The sequence below is a fragment of the Tamandua tetradactyla genome, chromosome 1, assembly GCF_023851605.1.
Source record: "Tamandua tetradactyla isolate mTamTet1 chromosome 1, mTamTet1.pri, whole genome shotgun sequence".
Classification (NCBI taxonomy): Eukaryota; Metazoa; Chordata; class Mammalia; order Pilosa; family Myrmecophagidae; genus Tamandua; species Tamandua tetradactyla.
Window position 1 is genome coordinate 103,227,002 of NC_135327.1, and position 22,029 is coordinate 103,249,030.

Here is a 22,029-nt window from a genome sequence, read left to right on the forward strand (position 1 = left end):
CTGTAGGGTGATGGTATTTTCATTTCTCCCATGAGTAAACTGAGGTTCCAAGAGGCCAGGTTATTTGACCAAGGTTACACTGCTAGTGACTTTTGAATCCAGGGTTATTACTCAGATATGTCTAATTCCCAAAGTCATGTTTATCCCTTCACAACAAACTGTCTCTTTGGGAGTCAAGGAAGATGTTCAACTACAACTAGCAGTCCCGTAGGGGTGAAGAGCATGAGCTCTTAAGTCTGACATTTATTAGCATTTAGGCAAGTTGCTTAACCTCTCTAAGCCTTATTGTGCTAATTTATAAAATAGGTACACTATTACAACTATTTATAAAGTTAATTTATAAAGTTGATGTGAGGATTGAGATAATAGCATATAATTAAACAATATTAACAATGATCATTCAACTTGTTGATTTAACAAATAAATACCTTATCAAGTCCAAGAAACTGCTAGTGGATACAGACTTGACTAAAGTAAGAATCTGAAGGATCATGAAATATAGGCATGTTGTCACACGTCCCTGTTCTTGTTTCCTGCTCAAACTGATCTAATATTCCATTGTAGAAAGCGGGGTAACTAGTGGGTATTGACCTTGACTGCGTTATAGACTCTCCTTTACACGTGTAATTTGTATGGCATCATTGGAATAATAATCATAAAACAAGAAAGCAATTTTTCTTTGGATTTTTCCTTGAGTGGAGAAACTTTTGAAGAATTTGACCCCTTTTGATACTGAACTCAATTCAAGTAGGTAAACCTTTCCAGAATATGAGGTGCCGACTGCCCCAACTCTCTCCTACACCCCCCACCCCAGCCTCTCACCTTTTTATAAAGGTCAATGTCTTAACTAGAACTGTTAACCTTATAACTACAATCCTTTCCAGGTCTTTCTTTCCCCAAACTGACTTTGATCTCTTCCATGATACCACATTGTCATATTTGGTATTATATGCTGAGATGAAAGAAAAGGATGTTTGTTACCTTTTCACTCTCATTATCAAGAGCTGAAGTGGCCTCATCCAACAATAAGATTTTTGGTTTTCGGAGAAGAGCCCTTGCAATTGCTAGTCTTTGTTTCTGGCCGCCAGAAAGTTGTGTTCCTTTCAGACCAACTTGTGTGTTGTATTTCTTTTACAGGAACATGCAATTAAGAAAGCAAGACTCCCTTATTTAAATTAGCATGGCAACTGTGGGCGAGAACCATCTAAATATTTCAAATTTTGCTACTCTTGAAAATTTGTGTCCCAACAAGTGCTAAAGTCTATTCTTGGGCTCTGGTGCAAATAAATACTAAACCAGCAGTAAACACTACCATCTCATTTACATGTCTAATCTGATCAAAAATAGCAGACCTTTGCCATTATGTTTCTACAAGGAATTATTTGAATTAAAGCATAAGCATGCACACATGAAAATTATTGGCCAGAAAATTTTCAGTAAACACAAGTCATTTTCCATTCATTTACATTACCTTCCATTTTCAGGTCGAAATTAATCTATTTAAAATTTTTTTTTTTTTTTTTGCATGGGTAGGCACTGGAATCGAACCCAGGTCTCAGGCATGGCAGGTGAGAATTCTGCCACTGAGCCACCATCACACAGCCTCCAAATTACTTAATCTATTTTAAAACAAAGGAATCAGTGGGTTACTGTAGTTTGGCTCTTGGTAAACCTCTCTGGGTATATCCCTCCAGATGCTGGGAAGTTATTCTTGGCAGTATCTTCCCAGCAATAAATCAGGCCAGAATCTTGACACAGTCCATTCATCTTTTCAGGCCATAATGGTGGTATCTAGCATTTCACAATGTTTCCTCAGTTCTTTTATTTACTAATGTACCCTTCTCCACTGTTTTCACCTATGCAAGGGAAAGGAAATTTCACATATATCCTGGAGCCATTGTGGTCCCCTAAATCATGATTTGTCAGTTCAGTTGGTTCAAGCAGATCCCAGCTTTTTTTCTAAGGTTGTATCATTGGCTTTGTTTCCCTCCAGCATTTTACCCTACTTTCTAGTAACCCTTTCCAGTTATGTAACAGATACATGCCATTGGTTCCATGGCAAGAATGTATGGATAGATCAGCTCTATTGGGAAAGCAAGTCCAAGTGTACAGCCTTTTAAAGGTGGATCTGTAGAAGTATCATGGAGAAGACACAGCACAAGGTTAATACACTTCAAATGCTGGAGAAGCGTGAGTTAACTGCCTTTCTCTCTATATCTCACTGACTTCAAGAGGTGCCTCTGGGCAGAGTGGGTGCCAAGAGCCTATTGTGACAAATGTGTCTACTTCACCATCTCAAGAGTTTGCTTTTTAATTTAATATGTACAGTTGCTTCCTTTACATCAAACAATGTATGTCTGAATTACTAAAGCCCAGTAGGAAGTATCTTTCTACAGTGAATGCTCTACAAAAAACACAGATTTTAGCTATCACCTTGTGATTTAACCTGGGGCTGCCAGCAGGCTGTGCCCCTTCCTCCCAAAATAAATTTTATTAAATTCAGAATCATAGGGCAGGATAATCAGATAAAGCTATGTTTGTCATTCTAAATTAGAGAATCCAAACTTAAACCAAAAATTGGGAGGGGATGGGGTGATAATGGGCTTGTAGTCTTTTTGTCAATCTAGCTCAAATTGCCCATAGATTTTTCATGTGTAACCGAAGAAGGTACAAAACTAACTTAGAAATCTTGGCCTTTTTTGTATTGCAGGAAGATGCAAGATTCAAGAATGAATTGGATGAAAATTAAGTTCATATGTTTTCTCTCATCAAGCAATATAATATATATGTATATATAAATGATTTATAATCTTATTTATATATATAAATGATAAAATTATAAATCTCCATTTATAACAGATTATAAATGGAGATATACACACAATCTCAATTGTGAGTTAGAAACATTTTCAGATATTTAACCTGAAAGTTTTTGCTTTTGTTTTTAAATAAAAAAATAGCAGTCCCATTATCTGTTTAAACTGAAATTTCGAACCAGTTTTCTGGCAAACATTGGGATGACAAGTGCCTGAAATCACGTCTTTTATGGAAGCTTAAGGGATAATGGCTCCCTCATTAAGAATTTAGAGCTAAAAGCCCATTGAGTCTTAGGAGGAAACACCAGAAAAAAGCTAATTCTAAATCAACTGCATTCTGGACAATTCTTTCTGGCCCTGGAAGGGTGGTTCCAGGAGTTGAGGTCCAGCTCCAGAAGCCATGATGTAGCTTGACTAAGAGATGTCCCTTGGTGATACTTGTGATCATTACGGGAAATCTACCCATAGTGTGTGTTCTCAGAGGATCCTAGAGATCTACTGTTGCCTCAGCTTCTCTCCTATGCCCAAGGCCTGTATTTCCAAATGTCTGCAGGATATCTTCATTGATATATTATTTTAGCTGGGATGTACTCTACCGGCTATGGATTGGCTTTTATAAAGGGGATTTATTAAGTTAGAAGATTACAGTTATAAGGCCATAAAAACGTCCAAACTAAGGCATCTGGGAAAGAAAACCCTGACTCAGAGGAAAGACCGGTGTCCAGGATTTCTGTGTCAGCTGGGAAGGCATGTGGCTGGCGTCTGAGGTCCTTTCTCCCCTTCATTGTTTTGTGCTTCTATTTCCAGTGACTGCCTCTCAAGGTGTCTGTGAGCCCTCATTTAGCTTCTCTGTATTGGCTTTCTCTAGGTTCTGGTTTGCTTAGCATCTCATGGGAAGGTATATGGCAACATCTGCTGGGCTCTGGTTTCTAACTGCTCTCCAAACATCTGTGTTGGTACTCCAAGCATCTCCAAATTTCTGTGTCTGAGCTTTCTCCAAAATGTTTCCCCTTTTAAAGAACTCCAGTAAACTAAGTAAAACCCACCTTGAATCTTGAATAGGCAGGGTTACATCTCTAATCAAAAGGTCACACTCACAATTGGGCATGTCAATCTCCATGGAAACAATCTAATCAAAAGGTCACACTCACAATTGGGTATGTCACATCTCTATGGAAACAACCTAACTGAGAGGTCCCACCAAACAATATTGGATCAGGATTAAAAGAACATGGCTCCCGGACTTCCGGAGAAGATGGCGGCTTATTAAGACGCGCGGGTCTTAGTTCCTCCTCCAGAAAAGCAACTAAAGAAACAGAAACAATACGAAACAGCTCCCGGAGTCACGACAGATACAAAAAAGACAGCGTACCCCATTCTGGAACAGCTGAACAGGCAGGGAGAATCTGCTGCGGTGAGATACGCAAGGGGCGCGCGTTTTCCCGGCCGGGGCGGCTGGCGACTGGGGTCCCCTCCACGCACGTGGCTCCCCGGTCTGACTGGGAACGTTGGATAGCGGGGCCCTCCCGTCACGCTTGGCGTTTCGGGCCAGCAGGGCAATTGGGACCGGCACTCTCCCAAGCCGCAGCGGCCAGCGACCCCCACCTCCACGCGCGGTTTCCCGAGCCGACTGCCCCACAGAGAGACAAGCGCCACGAGCGCCACCTACTGGGCAGGAAAAGAAAAACAGAGCCCAGAGATTTCACAGAAAAAGCTTTCAACCAGCTGGGTCCCACACCCAGGGAAATCTGATCAAATGCCCAGACACCAGCAGAAAATAATGGATGACGCTCGGAAAATTGAAGATATGGCCCAGTCAAAGGAACAAACCAATAGTTCGAATGAAATACAGGAGCTGAGACAACTAATGCTGAATATACGAACAGAAATGGAAAAATTCTTCAAAAACCAAATCAATAAATTGAGGGAGGACATGAAGAAGACATGGGCTGAACAAAAAGAAGAAATAGAAAATCTGAAAAAACAAATCACAGAACTTATGGGAGTGAAGGACAAAGAAGAAAAAATGGAAAAAACAATGGATACCTACAATGGTAGATCTAAAGAGACAGAAGCTACAATTAGTGAACTGGAGGATGGAACATCTGAATCCCAAAAAGAAACAGAAACTATAGGGAAAAGAATGGAAAAACTTGAGCAGGGGATCAGGGAACTGAATGACAATATGAAGCGCACAAATATACGTGTTGTGGGTGTCCCAGAAGGAGAAGAGAAGGGAAAAGGAGGAGAAAAACTAATGGAAGAAATTATCACTGAAAATTTCCCAACTCTTATGAAAGACCTAAATTTGCAGATCCAAGAAGTGCAGCGCACCCCAAAGAGAATAGACCCAAATAGGCGTTCTCCAAGACACTTACTAGTTAGAATGTCAGAGGTCAAAGAGAAAGAGAGGATCTTGAAAGCAGCAAGAGAAAAACAATCCATCACATACAAGGGAAACCCAATAAGACTATGTGTAGATTTCTCAGCAGAAACCATGGAAGCTAGAAGACAGTGGGATGATATATTTAAATTACTAAAAGAGAAAAACTGCCAACCAAGACTCCTATATCCAGCAAAATTGTCCTTCAAAAATGAAGGAGAAATTAAAACATTTATAGACAAAAAGTCACTGAGAGAATTTGTGACCAAGAGACCAGCTCTGCAAGAAATACTAAAGGGAGCACTAGAGTCAGATACGAAAAGACAGAAGAGAGAGGTATGGAGTAAAGTGTAGAAAGAAGGAAAATCAGATATGATATATATAATACAAAAGCCAAAATGGTAGAGGAAAATATTATCCAAACAGTAATAATACTAAAAGTTAATGGACTGAATTTCCCAATCAAAAGACATAGAATGGCAGAATGGATTACCACCCAGCAATACCACTGCTAGGTAGCTACTCAAGGGACTTAAGGGCAAAGACACAGACGGACATTTGCACACCAGTGTTTATAGCAGCATTATCTACAATTGCAAAGAGATGGAAACAGCCAAAATGTTCATCAACAGACGAGTGGCTAAACAAACTGTGGCGTATACCTACGATGGAATATTATGCAGCTTTAAGACAGAATAAACTTATGAAGCATGTAATAACATGGATGGACCTAGAGAACATTATGCTGAGTGAATCTAGCCCAAAACTAAAGGACAAATACTGTAAGGTCCCACTGATGTGAACCGACATTCGAGAATCAGCTTGGAATATATCATTGGTAACAGAGACCAGTAGGAGTTAGAAACAGGGTAAGATAATGGGTAATTGGAGCTGAAGGGATACAGACTGTGCAACAGGACTAGATACAAAAACTCAAAAATGGACAGCACAATAATACCTAAGTGTAATGTAACTAGGTTGGAACACTGAATGAAGCTGCACCTGAAATATGGTTTTTTTGTTTGTTTGTTTGTGTGTTTCTATCTTTTGTTTTTGTTTTTTTCTTTTTCCTTTATATATATATATATATATTATTAGTATTATTATTTTAATTCTCTTCTCTATATTAACATTCTATATCTTTTTCTGCTGTTTTGCTAGTTCTTTTCCTAAATCGATGCAAATGTACTAAGAAATGATGATCATACATCTATGTGATGATACTAAGAATTACTGAGTGCATTTGTAGAATGGAATGATTTCTAAATGTTGTGTTAATTTCTTTTCTTTTTTTTGATTAATAAAAAAATTAAAAAAAAAAAAGAACATGGCTCCCTCCCTCTCTTCCTCCCTCCCTCCTATTTCTTACAGTTCTAAGGCCATAAAAATGTCCAACTAAAGCATCCACAGAAATTTGACTCCGAATACATTTCTGACATTGAGAAATGTTTCCATCTACAAATAATGATGTAAATATGGAGACAATTAAGGAAAAGAATTCCATTCAAAATAGCCACTAAAAGAATCAAGCATTTCAGAATAAGCTCAGTCAGGGAAGTAAAGGACCTGTACACGGAAAACAACAAAATACAGTTTAAAGAAATTAAAGACTATCTAAACAGATGGAAAGATATTCTGTGGTCATGGATAGGAAGGTTGAATGTTGTTAAGATGTCAGTCCTACCCAATCTATAGATTCAATGCAATAACAATAAAAATTCCAACAACCTATTTTGAAGACTTGGAAGAGCTAGTTACCACATTCACTTGGATGGGAAAGAAACCTTGAATAGCTAAAGCTATTCTAAAATAGAAGAGCCAAGTGGATCATTAACACTTCCTGACTTTAAAGCTTACTACAAGGACACAATCATCAAAACAGCATGGTATTGGCACAAAGATAGAAGTAATGATCAATGGAATGGAATTGAGAGTATGGAGACTGACCATCAAATTTATGGTCAATTGATATTCAACAAGGCTCCCAAATCTATTGAATTGGAACAGAATAGTCTTTTCAATAAATGGGCTTAGGAAAACTGGGTATTAATAGTAGAAAGAATAAACGAGGACCCATATCTTATACCTTATACAAAAATGAACTCAAAATGGATTAAAGATCTAAATATAAGAGCCAGTGCTATAAAACTCCTAGAAGAAAACATAGGGAAACATTTTCAAGACCTGGTAATAGGAGTTAATGTCCCCAACTTTACATCTAAAGCATAAGCAATGAAAGGAAAAATAGATAAATGGGAGCTCCTTAAAATCAAAAGCTTTTGTGCCTCAAAGGATTTTGTTGAAAAGGTGAAGAGGCAGCCAACTCAATGGGAGAAAAATATTTGGAAACCATACATCAGATAAAGATCTGATATCGCAAGTATCTAAAGAAACTATACAATACAATGACAAAAGAATAAGCAATACAATTATAAAATGGGCAAAAAAATTGAATAGACGTTTTCTTTCTTTTTTAAAAAATATTTTTTATAAACAACAGACAGACATACAAACATTCTTGACATGTTTACAATCAATGGCTCACAATATCATCACATAGTTGTGTACTCATCACCATGATCATTTTTTGAACATCTCCATCTCTCCAGCCAAAGAAAGAAAAAAGAAAAAACTCATATATGCTATACCCCTTACTACTCCCTTTCATTGACCACTAATATTTCAATCTACTCAATTTATTTTAACCTTTTGTTCCCGCTATTATTTATTTTTTATCCATATCTTTTATTCATCTGTCCATACTGTAGATAAAAGAAGCATCGGACACAAGTTTTCACAATCACACAGTCACATTGCAAAAGTGACATTTTTCTGAAGCGCAAATACAAATGGTTAAAAAGCACATGAAGAATTGCTCATCTTTTTTAGATATAAGGGAAATGCAAAGTAAAACTACAATAAGATAACATCTTACACCTGTAAAAATAGCTGCCATTAAACAAACAGGAAACTACAAATGTTGGGCCGGGTGTGGAGAAATTGGAACAATTATTCACTGCCGACAGGGCTGTATAATGATACATTCACTGTGGAAGACAGTGTGGCAATTCTTCAAAAAACTAAACATTTCACTGCCATATGACTCAGCAGTGCCACTACTTGGTATATACCCAGAAGAGGTCTATATGAAAGAAGTGATATTAACGAACATTTGCACACCATGTTCATAGTGGCACTATTCATAATTGCTGAAAGATGAAGGAAAAAAAAGAACATGGCTTGTCCCCACAAGATTTGATTAGGAGTAAAAGAACAAGCCTTTTTTAGGGGTACATAACACTTTCAAACAAGCATATATACCATAGACCCATTGCACTCACTTCCCTCTGGATTGACTCTCTGCTCTTAACATTCCAGGTATGAACCATCAGACAGGTCCACTATCCCTTACTTGAAACCCACAGAGCTCTATGTGTTTAAGAAATCAAACCTTTATATATTTTAGAAGAAAATATGATCTATATACAATATATTATTTAATATCCCCAAAGAGGTCTAGGTTAGCATCCCACAATCAAATATGTGAATATTTGTGCAGAAGTATTTGCTTATGCAGGCAGGTTATCCCACAACCCTCTGAGCTTACATAATAGTTTGTTTATACTCTTCATGTGTTATAATTATTTGTTCATGTGTTGATCTGTGTTGATCTCACCTACTAAGTTTTATATCCCTAAAGGCAAGATTATACTTTATTTATCTTGATATCATCTTTAAATGCTAGTCTGGGTATCCTCACCAAAAAGGTATTCATTAACCGTGTGCTGAAGGAATAATGCATGGACGTTGGGATGGAGTGAATGAAGACAGGGAAATGCCAGTTTTGAAGAAGCCGGATGTGGGAAGATGGATCTGTCCATTAAATTTGAAGTCAAGGAAAAAAAAGTCCTAAGAAAGCAAAGTGTGACTACCACTTCAATTTGCTAAATATTCTTGAGAGGATTAAGATTGATAATATCTTCATGTGTTATATGGGAAAACTTTCTTCCATTGCCTGTTTTATGGTTGGCTATATATTTTTTGACTTATTCAGTGTTGCTGGAAAAGTGAAAGACCGGCCTTTTCTTCTTTTTCAGACTTCTTCTCCACCATTTTTCCATCAAAACTGAGGCTTTATAGTAGGAGGGGATGCTAGGTTCCATTTGTTTGCTGTAGAAAATTAATTCTCTCCAAAGAATTTCAACAAATGACAAGGTTCACTTCCAATTTTGTTTGCAATATGCCTATATCTGAGCTGGAACACATTTTTACATAGCACTCTGAGTACACTGAGACTAGGCATGCCAGCCACAGTGGATAGTTCAGCTGCAATGACCGGTTTGGATTGGCCTTTCTGAAACAAAGCAGGAGCAATACCTGTGTGTCCATCTCTGAGACCCTGGAAACACCATGGCCATGACTCTTCCATCTTTGAGGAAACTTATTGAACCTCTTTATCTGTAAAATGGAGTTATATTGTCCTTGCTGGATTGTGGTAGAGATTCAGCTCAGTGCCTGGTCCCCCATGGGTACTCAGAAATGGAGAGTTTCCTTTCTTCCCTTTCTCAAACTTACTCAAGGTAAGAGGGCAGCCCTCTTTGACATGGAGTACTCACCAGGGACATTTAATTATATGTGGTGGTAGCAGTTTGTAACTGTTGTGTTCCCCAGGAAAGCTATTTTCTTTAATCCTGATTCAAAATTGTTGGGTGGGATATATCTATTTTTTTTATTAATTAACAGAAAAAAAAAATTAACCCAACATTTAGAAATCATACCATTCTACATATGCAATCAGTAATTCTTAACATCATCACATAGATGCATGATCATCGTTTCTTAGTACATTTCCATCGGTTTAGAAGAACTAGCAATACAACCGAAAAAGATATAGAATGTTAATATAGAGAAAAAAATAAAAGTAATAATAGTAAAAACAAAACACAACACAACAAAACAAAACAAAAACCTATAGCTCGGATGCAGCTTCATTCAGTGTTTTAACATGATTACTTTACAATTAGGTATTATTGTGCTGTCCATTTTTGAGTTTTTGTATCTAGTCCTGTTGCACAGTCTGTATCCCAACAGCTCCAATTACCCATTATCTTACCCTGTTTCTAACTCCTGCTGGACTCTGTTACCAATGACATATTCCAAGTTTATTCTCGAATGTCGATTCACATCATTGGGACTATACAGTATTTGTCTTTTAGTTTTTGGTTAGACTCACTCAGCATAATGTTCTCTAGGTCCATCCATGTTATTACATGCTTCATAAGTTTATCCTGTCTTAAAGCTGCATAATATTCCATCGTATGTATATACCACAGTTTGTTTAGCCACTGTTCTGTTGATGGATATTTTGGCTGTTTCCATCTCTTTGCAATTGTAAATAACGCTGCTATAAACATTGGTGTGCAAATGTCCGTTTGAGTTTTTGCCCTTAATACCTTTGAGTAGATTCCCAGCAATGGTATTGATGGGTTGTATGGCAATTCTATATTCAGCTTTTTGAGGAACCGCCAAACTGCCTTCCACAGTGGTTGCACCATTTGACATTCCCACCAACAGTGGATAAGTGTGCCTCTTTCTCCGCATCCTCTCCAGCACTTGTCATTTTCTGTTTTGTTGATAATGGCCATTCTGGTGGGTGTGAGATGATATCTCATTGTGGTTTTGATTTGCATTTCTCTAATGGCCAGGGACATTGAGCATCTCTTCATGTGCCTTTTGGTCATTTGTATTTCCTTTTCTGAGAGGTGTCTATTCAAGTCTTTTTCCCATTTTGTAACTGGGTTGGCTGTCTTTTTGTTGTTGAGTTGAACAATCTCTTTATAAATTCTGGATACTAGACCTTTATCTGATATGTCATTTCCAAATATTGTCTCCCATTGTGTAGGCTGTCTTTCTACTTTCTTGATGAAGTTCTTTGATGCACAAAAGTGTTTAATTTTGAGGAGTTCCCATTTATTTATTTCCTTCTTCAGTGCTCTTGCTTTAGGTTTAAGGTCCATAAAACCGCCTCCAATTGTAAGATTCATAAGATATCTCCCTACATTTTCCTCTAACTATTTTATGGTCTTAGACCTAATGTTTAGATCTTTGATCCATTTTGAACTAACTTTTGTGTAGGGTGTGAGATATGGGTCTTCTTTCATTCTTTTGCATATGGATATCCAGTTCTCTAGGCACCATTTATTGAAGAGACTGTTCTGTCCCAGGTGAGTTGGCTTGACTGCCTTATCAAAGATCAAATGTCCGTAGATGAGCGGGTCTATATCTGAGCACTCTATTCGATTCCATTGGTCAATATATCTATCTTTATGCCAATACCATGCTGTTTTGACCACTGTGGCTTCATAATATGCCTTAAAGTCAGGCAGCGTGAGACCTCCAGCTTCGTTTTTTTTCCTCAAGATGTTTTTAGCAATTTGGGGCACCCTGCCCTTCCAGATAAATTTGCTTATTGGTTTTTCTATTTCTGAAAAATAAGTTGTTGGGATTTTGATTGGTATTGCATTGAATATGTAAATCAATTTAGGTAGGATTGACATCTTAACTATATTTAGTCTTCCAATTCATGAACACGGTATGCCCTTCCATCTATTTAGGTCTTCTGTGATTTCTTTTAGCAGTTTTTTGTATTTTTCTTTATATAGGTTTTTTGTCTCTTTAGTTAAATTCATTCCTAGGTATTTTATTCTTTTAGTTGCAATTGTAAATGGGATTCGTTTCTTGATTTCCTCCTCAGCTTGTTCATTGCTAGTGTATAGAAATGCTACAGGTTTTTGAATGTTGATCTTGTAACCTGCTACTTTGCTGTACTCATTTATTACCTCTAGTAGTTTTGTTGTGGATTTTTCCGGGTTTTCGACGTATAGTATCATATCGTCTGCAAACAGTGATATTTTTTACTTCTTCCTTTCCAATTTTGATGCCTTGTATTTCTTTTTCTTGTCTAATTGCTCTGGCTAGAACCTCCAACACGATGTTGAATAATAGTGGTGATAATGGACATCCTTGTCTTGTTCCTGATCTTAGGGGGAACGTTTTCAATTTTTCCCCATTGAGGATGATATTAGCTGTGGGTTTTTCATGTATTCCCTCTATCATTTTAAGGAAGTTCCCTTGTATTCCTATCTTTTGAAGTGTTTTCAACAGGAAAGGATGTTGAATCTTGTCAAATGCCTTCTCTGCATCAATTGAGATGATCATGTGATTTTTCTGCTTTGATTTGTTGATATGGTGTATTACATTAATTGATTTTCTTATGTTGAACCATCCTTGCATACCAGGGATGAATCCTACTTGGTCATGATGTATAATTCTTTTAATGTGTTGTTGGATACGATTTGCTAGAATTTTATTGAGGATTTTTGCATCTATATTCATTAGAGAGATTGGCCTGTAGTTTTCTTTTTTTGTAATATCTTTGCCTGGTTTTGATATGAGGGTGATGTTCGCTTCATAGAATGAATTAGGTAGTTTTCCCTCCGCTTCGATTATTTTGAAGAGTTTGAGGAGAGTTGGTACTAATTCTTTCTGGAATGTTTGATAGAATTCACATGTGAAGCCGTCTGGTCCTGGACTTTTCTTTTTAGGAAGCTTTTGAATGACTGATTCAATTTCTTTACTTGTGATTGGTTTGTTGAGGTCATCCATGTCTTCTTGAGTCAAAGTTGGTTGTTCATGTCTTTCCAGGAACCCATCCATTTCATCTAAATTGTTGTATTTATTGGCATAAAGTTGTGCATAGTATCCTGTTATTACCTCCTTTATTTATGTGAGGTCAGTAGTTATGTCTCCTCTTCCATTTCTGATCTTATTTATTTACATCCTCTCTCTTCTTCTTTTTGTCAATCTTGCTAAGGGCCCATCAATCTTGCTGATTTTCTCATAGAACCAACTTCTGGCCTTACTGATTTTCTCTATTGTTTTCATGTTTTCAATTTCATTTATTTCTGCCTTAATCTTTGTTATTTCTTTCCTTTTGCTTGCTTTGGGGTTAGTTTGCTGTTCTTTCTCCAGTTCTTCCAAGTGGACAGTTAATTCCTGCATTTTTGCCTTTTCTTCTTTTCTGATATAGGCATTTAGGGCAATAAATTTCCCTCTTAGCACTGCCTTTGCTGCGTCCCATAAGTTTTGATATGTTGTGTTTTCATTTTCATTCGCCTCGAGGTATTTGCTAATTTCTCTAGCAATTTCTTCTTTGACCCACTCGTTGTTTAAGAGTATGTTGTTGAGCCTCCACGTATTTGTGAATTTTCTGGCACTCCGCCTATTATTGATTTCCAACTTCATTCCTTTATGATCCGAGAAAGTGTTGTGTATGATTTCAATCTTTTTAAATTTGTTAAGACTTGCTTTGTGACCCAGCATATGGTCTATCTTTGAGAATGATCCATGAGAACTTGAGAAAACGTGTATCCTGCTGATGTGGGATGTAATGTCCTATAAATGTCTGTTAAGTCTAGCTCATTTATAGTAATATTCAGATTCTCTATTTCTTTATTGATCCTCTGTCTAGATGTTCTGTCCATTGATGAGAGTGGTGAATTGAAGTCTCCAACTATTATGGTATATGAGTTTATTTCCCTTTTCAGTGTTTGCAGTGTATTCCTCACATATTTTGGGGCATTCTGGTTTGGTGCATAAATATTTATGATTGTTATGTCTTCTTGTTTAATTGTTCCTTTTATTGGTATATAGTGTCCTTCTTTGTCTCTTTTAACCCAGTTGAGGTCTAATTTGTTGGATATTAGTATAGCCACTCCTGCTCTTTTCTGGTTGTTATTTGCATGAAATATCTTTTCCCAACCTTTCACTTTCAACCTATGTTTATCTTTGGGTCTAAGATGTGTTTCCTGTAGACAGCATATAGAAGGATCCTGTTTTTTAATCCATTCTGCCAATCTATGTCTTTTGATTGGGGAATTCAGTCCATTAACATTTAGTGTTATTACTGTTTGGATAATATTTTCCTCTAATATTTTGCCTTTTGTGTTATATATATCATATCTGACTTTCCTTCTTTCTACACTCTTCTCCATACCTCTCTCTTCTGTCTTTTTGTATCTGACTCTAGTGCTCCCTTTAGTATTTCTTCCAGAGCTGGTCTCTTGGTCACAAATTCTCTCAGTGACTTTTTGTCTGAGAATGTTTTAATTTCTCCCTCATTTTTGAAGGATAATTTTGCTGGATATAGGAGTCTTGGTTGGCAGTTTTTCTCTTTTAGTAATTTAAATATATCATCCCACTGTCTTCTAGCTTCCATGGTTTCTGCTGAGAAATCTACACATAGTCTTATTGGGTTTCCCTTGTATGTGATGGATTGTTTTTCTCTTGCTGCTTTCAAGATCCTCTCTTTCTCTTTGACCTCTGACATTCTAACTAGTAAGTGTCTTGGAGAACGCCTATTTGGGTCTAATCTCTTTGGGGTGCGCTGTACTTCTTGGATCTGGAATTTTAGGTCTTTCATAAGAGTTGGGAAATTTTCAGTGATAATTTCTTCCATTAGTTTTTCTCCTCCTTTTCCCTTCTCTTCTCCTGCTGGGACACCCACAACACGTATATTTGTGCGGTTCATATTGTCCTTGAGTTCCCTGATACCCTGTTCAAATTTTTCCATTCTTTTCCTGATAGTTTCCATTTCTTTTTGCAATTCAGATGTTCCATCCTCCAAATCACTAATTCTATCTTCTGTCTCTTTAAATCTATCATTGTAGGTATCCATTGTTTTTTCCATCTTTTCTACTTTATCCTTCACTTCCATAAGTTCTGTGATTTGTTTTTTCAGTTTTTCTATTTCTTCTTTTTGTTCATCCCATGCCTTCTTCATGTCCTTCCTCAATTTATTGATTTGGTTTTTGAAGAGGTTTTCCATTTCTGTTCGTATATTCAGCATTAGTTGTCTCAGCTCTTGTGTCTCATTTGAACTATTGGTTTGTTCCTTTGACTGGGCCATATTCTCAATCTTCTGAGCGTGGACCGTTATCTTCTGCTGCTGGCATCTGGGCATTTAGTCAGATTTCCCTGGGTGTCGGACCCAACAAGGTTGTTAGATTTTTCTGTGAAATCTCTGGGTTCTGTTTTTCTTATCCTGCCCAGTAGGTGGCGCTCATGGCACATGTTTGTCTCACGTGTTTGGAAGGGATCCCCCCGGTCACCATTCTCCGCGGCCTGGGGATTTCCAATCCAATTCTCTCAGTTGGTTCGGGGGACCGCGCGTTTTGGGGGTGTCAGCTGCCGCGGCTTGAGGGGACCCCGTGGCTCCTTTATTAATTTCCCTATTGGTGCCGGCCACAGCGGGCCCGGGGAATTCGCTACCGGACCAGAAAGCCGCCCGCAGGGGAGGGCCACCGCGGCTTGGGTAGCCCTCCAATCCGAGACTCGTAGCCGAACCAGGAAGCCACCCGCAAAAGAGGGGCACCGGCCACCGCGGCTTGGTAAACTTGCCTCTCCGAGACTCTCAGCTGGCCTGGGAAGGAGGGAGGGAGGAGCTCCGGCTGCCACAGCTGCCGCTGCTCGGAGGTTCGCGCGCCGCTCGGGGATCTCACCGCAGCCGATTCTCGCAGTCAGACTAGCCAGTCCAGACTGGTGTACGCTGTGTGTCCATTTCCTACCGTGGCCCCGGGAGCTGTTCTGCACTGTTTCTGTTCACCTAGTAGTTTCTCTGGAGGAGGAACCAAGACGCACGTACCTTACTAAGCCGCCATCTTGGCCCCTGGTTCATGTGGGATATTTTTGATTAAGTAGTTTCCATGCAGATGTGACCCACCCAATCCTGAGAAAGCTGTTGGAAACATAACACCAAAGATTCCAGCAGATGCAAACCACATGCCTTCCCAGATGACAAAGGTGTTCTGGACACACTGGCTTTTCTTGAGTCAAGGTATCTTTATCTTGACACCTCAGTTGGGCATTTTTATGGCCTTAGAGCTGTAAACTTGTAACATAGTAAATTCCCTTTTTGAAAGCCGTTCCATTTCTGATATATTGCATTCCAGTCTGACCCCATCTTAACTAATTCCATCTCAAAGACCGGATTTACAAATAAGGTCACATTCACAGATACTGGGCTGGAATTTTTAGCAAACCCCAAACAGTGGTTTTTCTTAGAATTCTCTGGCTTTAATGTTTTAAATGATTATTTCTTGACAATAGATTTCCGTATGGTTCTGAAAGTTTTTGAAGGAAGGTAGTAACATGAAGATGAACTGAAGTTAAATGTTAAATTTGAAAACTTGAGACACAAACTATTCTTTCTTTTAGAAAATAACAACTTGGTCCTCAACGTTTACTTTAAAAGGTTAGTGCTCTGAATCTCTGGAATACGTAGTTTTGCGTAAATGAAGAGTGCCATGAAAAGAATGAAAGAGAAATAATTTAAGAATTAAAGATGATGGTAGAAATTAAAAATGGACAGCATTTTACCATATACAAAGTTTAAAGAGAAGAACAATCAGGGCTTTGTGGACAGTGCTTTGTCCATGATTTAACAACATTGTGAGTACTTTTGGTTATAAAGGGAGTTACCATTGAAAAACATCCACAGAGTCACAATATTTATAAAATATAGGTTAATCCCCCCATTATACGTAATACTTCAGAACCTTTCCAGGGTTAAGGAAACTGCTAACGACCAGTTTCTAGCTACAAGCAGCATTTGAAAGAAATGTGAAAAAACATTTGATATAGAGATGAGATAGTGAGGGAAGATTTAACAGTGACAAAAGCTGGAGATTATAGTGATTATTATTGTTATCCTTCATCAAAGAACAGGGCTCTAGATCAGTTTGAACATGTTTGTTATTAAATTTGGGTATTACCTTTTAAAAAGAATCATTTAATCATATTAACATTTGTTTTGATTAAAAGTAGGATCTCTTATTTTATTTTACTTTATTTTGTTTTTTATTTATGTGTGTGTTGATGTGAACAAAGATATTGCGAGGACCTACAATTAAAAATACCTGTTTCTGTGTACTGCTTCTGAGTTTGTGTCAACGCTTGCTCTGCCAAAGCCTTCTCAACATTTAGCTAAGTATTTTTACTTTTCTGAGATTTTGTGCCAGCTGTCACAGCCAATAGAGAGATCAAGGTGATACAAATGGCAGACAATGAATTTTTCCTCTAGTGGGGAGGGATGACGCTTGTTCTAGTTTGCTAGCTGTCTGAATGCAATATACCAGAAACAGAATGGCTTTTAAAAAGGGGAATTTAATAAGTAGCTAGTTTACAGTTCTAAGACCGAGAAAATGTCCCAATTAAAGCAAATCTGTAGAAATGTCCAATCAAAGGCATCCATCCAGGAAGATACCTTGGTTCAAGAAGGCCGATGAAGTTCAGGGTTTCTCTCTCAAGTGAGAGGGCACGTGGTGAACACAGTCAGAGTTTCTCTCCCAACTAGAAAGGTACGTGGTGAACACAGTCAGGGTTCCTCTCTCATCTGGAAGGGCACATGGTGAACACGGCATCATCTGCTAGCTTCTTCTCCTGGCTTCCTCTTTCATGAAGCTCCTCGGGAGACATTTTCCTTCTTCATCTCCAAAGGTCACTGGCTGGTGGACTCTGCTTCTCCTGGTTATGTCATTCTGCTCTGCTCTCTCTCAATCTCCCATTCTCCAAAATGTCTCCTCTTTTATAGGACTCCAATAAACCAATTAAGACCCACCCAAATGGGTGGAGACATGTCACCTAATCCAGTTTAACAACCACTCTTGACTAAATCACATCATCCAGGGAGATGATCTGATTATAGTTTCAAACATACAGTATTGAATAGGGATTATTCTGCCTTTGTGAAATGGGATTTTGGTTAAAACATGGCTTTTCTAGGGGGCATACATCCTTTTAAACCAGCACAGTGCTAAATAAGTATTCATGGTAATTTCAGATTGTGTTAAATGCCCTGAAGAAAATGCTCTGTGTGATGTGGTGGGGATGATGTTAAATGCAGTGTCTAGGGAAAGCCTCTGCAAAGGTAACATTTGAAAAGGGCTTGAATGCCAAAGAGCCTGCTAGACAAATAGCCAGAGTAAGAAACAGCAGATGTAAATGTCCTGAGGTAGGGAAGAACATGGAGTATTCATGAGACAAACAAGTGGCCCTGTGTGGCTGGAGAAGAGTGAGCAGGTGGTAAGGACAGAGCTGGAGAGGTAGGTAGGGCTTTGTCAACCACTTAAGTTATCTAACTTTATTCTAAGTGCAAAAGGGTTGCCTTTATGAGGTCTTAGGCAGGGGAGGGATAAGATCTAGTTTATGTTTTTTTCTTTATTAGAGAAGTTGTATGTTTACAGCAGAATCATGCATAAAATACAGTATTCCCATACACCACCCCAACACCTTGCATTGTTGTGGAACACTTGTTACAACTGATAACACATTTTTATAGTTGTACTATTAATTACAGTCCATAGCTTAGTTTAGGGTTCACTGTTTGTGTAGTGCAGTTCACTGTTTGTGTAGTGCATCAAATTTATTCAGTTGCCATATATACAATCTAACATTTCTCCTTTTAATCATATTCAGATATATATTTCAGTGCTGTTAATTGTGTTCATAATGTTGCGCTACCATCACCATCATCCACTACCGAAACATTTTTATCATGCCATCAAATTCTGTATATCTGAAGCCTTAACTTCCCATTCTCTATCCCCATCCCATCCCTTGGGGACCATTATTCTAGATTCTGACTATGAGTTTGCTTATTCTAATTGTTTCAAATCAGTGGGATCATACAATATTTACCCTTTTGTGTCTGGCTTATTTCACTCAACATGATGCTTTCCGGGTTCATCCATGTTGTCACATGTAGCAGGACTTTATTCTTTTTTTACCACTGAATAATATTGCATTGAATGGCTATACCACTAGTTTGATTATATATTCATTGGTTGATGGATATTTGGGTTGTTTTCATCTTTTGGCAGTTGTGAATAATGTTGCTATGAACATCAGTGTCCAAATAGCTGTTCTAGTCCCTGTTTTCAATTCTTTTGGATCTATACCTAGTAGTGGGATTACTGGGTCATATGGTAGTTCTATCCTTAGCTTTCTGAAGAACCGCCAAGCTATCTTCTACAATGACTGCACCATTTTACATTGCCATCTGCAATAAAACAGTGTTCCTACTTCTCCACATCCTCTCCAATGATCGTTATTTTCCATTAAAATAAAATTAGTATCCATTCTAATGGTTGTAAAATGGTATCTCATTGTGGTTTTGATTTGCATTTTCCTGGTGGCTAATGATGTTGAACATATTTTCATGTGCTTTGTGGCCATTTATATATTTTATTTGTAGAGATGTCTGTTCAAGTCTTTTGCCCATTTTTAAAGTGGGTTGTTAATTTTTTGTTGTTAAGCTGAAGGCTTTCTTTACATATTTTGGATATTAATCTTTTATTGGACATGTGGTTTCTAAATATTTTCTTCCATTGTGTAGGTTGTCATTTTATTTTCAGGATGAAGTCCTTTGAAGAAGAGAAGTTCTTACTTTTGATGAGGTCCAATTTATTTTTTCTTTTGTTGCTTCTGCTTTGGATGTAAAGTCTAAGAAACCATTTCCTAAAACAAGATCCTGAAGGTGCATTGCTACATTTTCTTCTGGCAGTTTGATAGTTCTAGCTCTTACACATTAGATCTTTTATCTGCTTTGAGTTGATTTTTCTTGAGTTGATTTTCTTTTATTGCAAAGAGAAATCCAGTTTTCACAGCACCATTTCTTTTTTTTTTTTTTTAACTTTTTTAATTAAAAAATTAACAAACAAAACATTTAGAAATCATTCCATTCTACATATATAATCAGTAATTCTTAATATCATCACATAGTTGCATATTCATCATTTCTTAGTACATTTGCATCGATTTAGAAAAAGAAATAAAAAGATAGCAGAAAAAGAAATAAAATGATAATAGAGAAAAAAAAAACTATATGTACTATACCCCTTACCCCTCGCTTTCATTTACCACTATTTCAAACTGAATTTATTTTAACATTTGTTCCCCCTATTATTTACTTGTATTCCATATGTTCTACTCTTCTGTTGACATAGTAGCTAAAAGGAGCATCAGACATAAGGTTTTCACATTCACAGAGTCTCATTGTGAAAGCTATATCATTGTTCAGTCATCATCAAGAAACATGGGTACTGGAACACAGCACTACATTTTCAGGCAATTCCCTCCAGCCTCTCCACTACATCTTGAACAACAAGGTGATATCTACTTAATGTGTAAGAATAACCTCCAGGATAACCTCTCGACTCTGTTTGGAATCTGTCAGCCATTGACACTTTGTCTCACTTTACTCTTCCCCTTTTTGGTCGAAAAGGTTCTCTCAGTCTCTTGATGTTAATTCTCAGCTCATTCTAGGGTTTTTCTCAGTCCTTTGATGCTGAGTCTCAGCTCATTCCAGGATCTTTGTCCCACGTTGCCAGGAAGGTCCACACCCCTGGGAGTCATGTCCCACGCAGAGAGGGGGAGTGTGGTGAGACTGCTCATCATATTGACAGCACCATTTCTTGAAGAGAGTTGTTCTTTCCCAATTGAGTAGTCTTTGCCACCTTTTCAAAAATCAGCTGGCCGTAAATATGTAGGTGGATTTCTGAACTCTCAATTCTATTCCATTGATCTACTTGTCTGTCCTTATGCCAGTACCATGCTGTTTTTTTTAACATTCTTTTTTTTAATCACATAGTTGTATATTCATCATTGTGATCATTTCTTAGAACATTTGCATCAATTCAGAAAAAGAAATAAAAAGAAAACAGAAAAAAAATTTATACCCCTTACCCCTCCCTTTCATTGATCACTAGGATTTCAATCTACTAAATTTATTTTAACATTTGTTCCCCCCATTATTTATTTATTTTTAATACATATGTCTACTCATCTGTCCGTAAGGTAGATAAAAGAAGCATTAGACACAAGATTTTCACAGTCACATAGTCACATTGCGAAAGCTGTATCGTTATACAATCATTACAAGAAACATGGCTACTGGAACACAGCTTTACATTTTCAGTTCCATCCAGCTTCTCTGTTATGCCTTAACTAAAAAGGTGATATCTAATTAATGTATAAGATTAACCTCCAGGATAACTTCTCGACTCGGTTTGGAATCTCTCAGCCATTGACACTTTATTTTGTCTCATTTCTCTCTTCCACCTTTTGGTCGAGAAGGTTTTCTCAATTCCTTGATGCTGAGTTCCAGCTCATTCTAGGATTTCTGTCCCACATTGCCAGGAAGGTCCACACCCCTGGGAGTCATGTCTCACATAGAGAGAGGGAGGACAGTGAGTTTGCTTGTCATGTTGGCTGAGAGAGAGAGAGGCCACATCTGAGCAGCAAAAGAGTTTTTCTTGGGGGTGACTCTTTTTTTAAAAAAATTTATTTATTTATTAATTAAAAAAATTTAACAAGAAACGAACTAAAACATTAACATGTGATCATTCCATTCTATATATATAATCAGTAATTCACAATATCATCACTTAGTTGCATATTCATCATTTCTTAGAACATTTACATCAGTTCAGAAAAGAATTAAAAAAGAAATAAAAAGACAACAGAAAAAGAAACAAAAACAGAAAAAAATTATACACACCATACCCCTTACCCCTTGTTTCCAATGATCACTAGCATTTCAAACTACATTTATTTTAACATTTGTTCCTCCATTATTTATTTTTATTCCATATGTTCTACTCATCTGTTGACAAGGTAGATAAAAGGCGCATCAGACACAAGGTTTTCACAATCACACAGTCACATTTTGAAAGGTATATCATTATTCAATCACCATCATCAAGAAACATGGCT

General features: G+C 37.5%; 1 protein-coding gene across 1 annotated transcript in view; it reads right to left on the reverse strand.

Moving 5' to 3' along the window:
* Nucleotides 1-22,029, reverse strand: part of ABCB5 (ATP binding cassette subfamily B member 5) — a 220,434-nt gene that overhangs the window by 632 nt on the left and 197,773 nt on the right. The window contains 1 exon segment of the mRNA XM_077122218.1: nt 982-1,128. Coding sequence (XP_076978333.1) covers nt 982-1,128 — 147 coding nt within the window.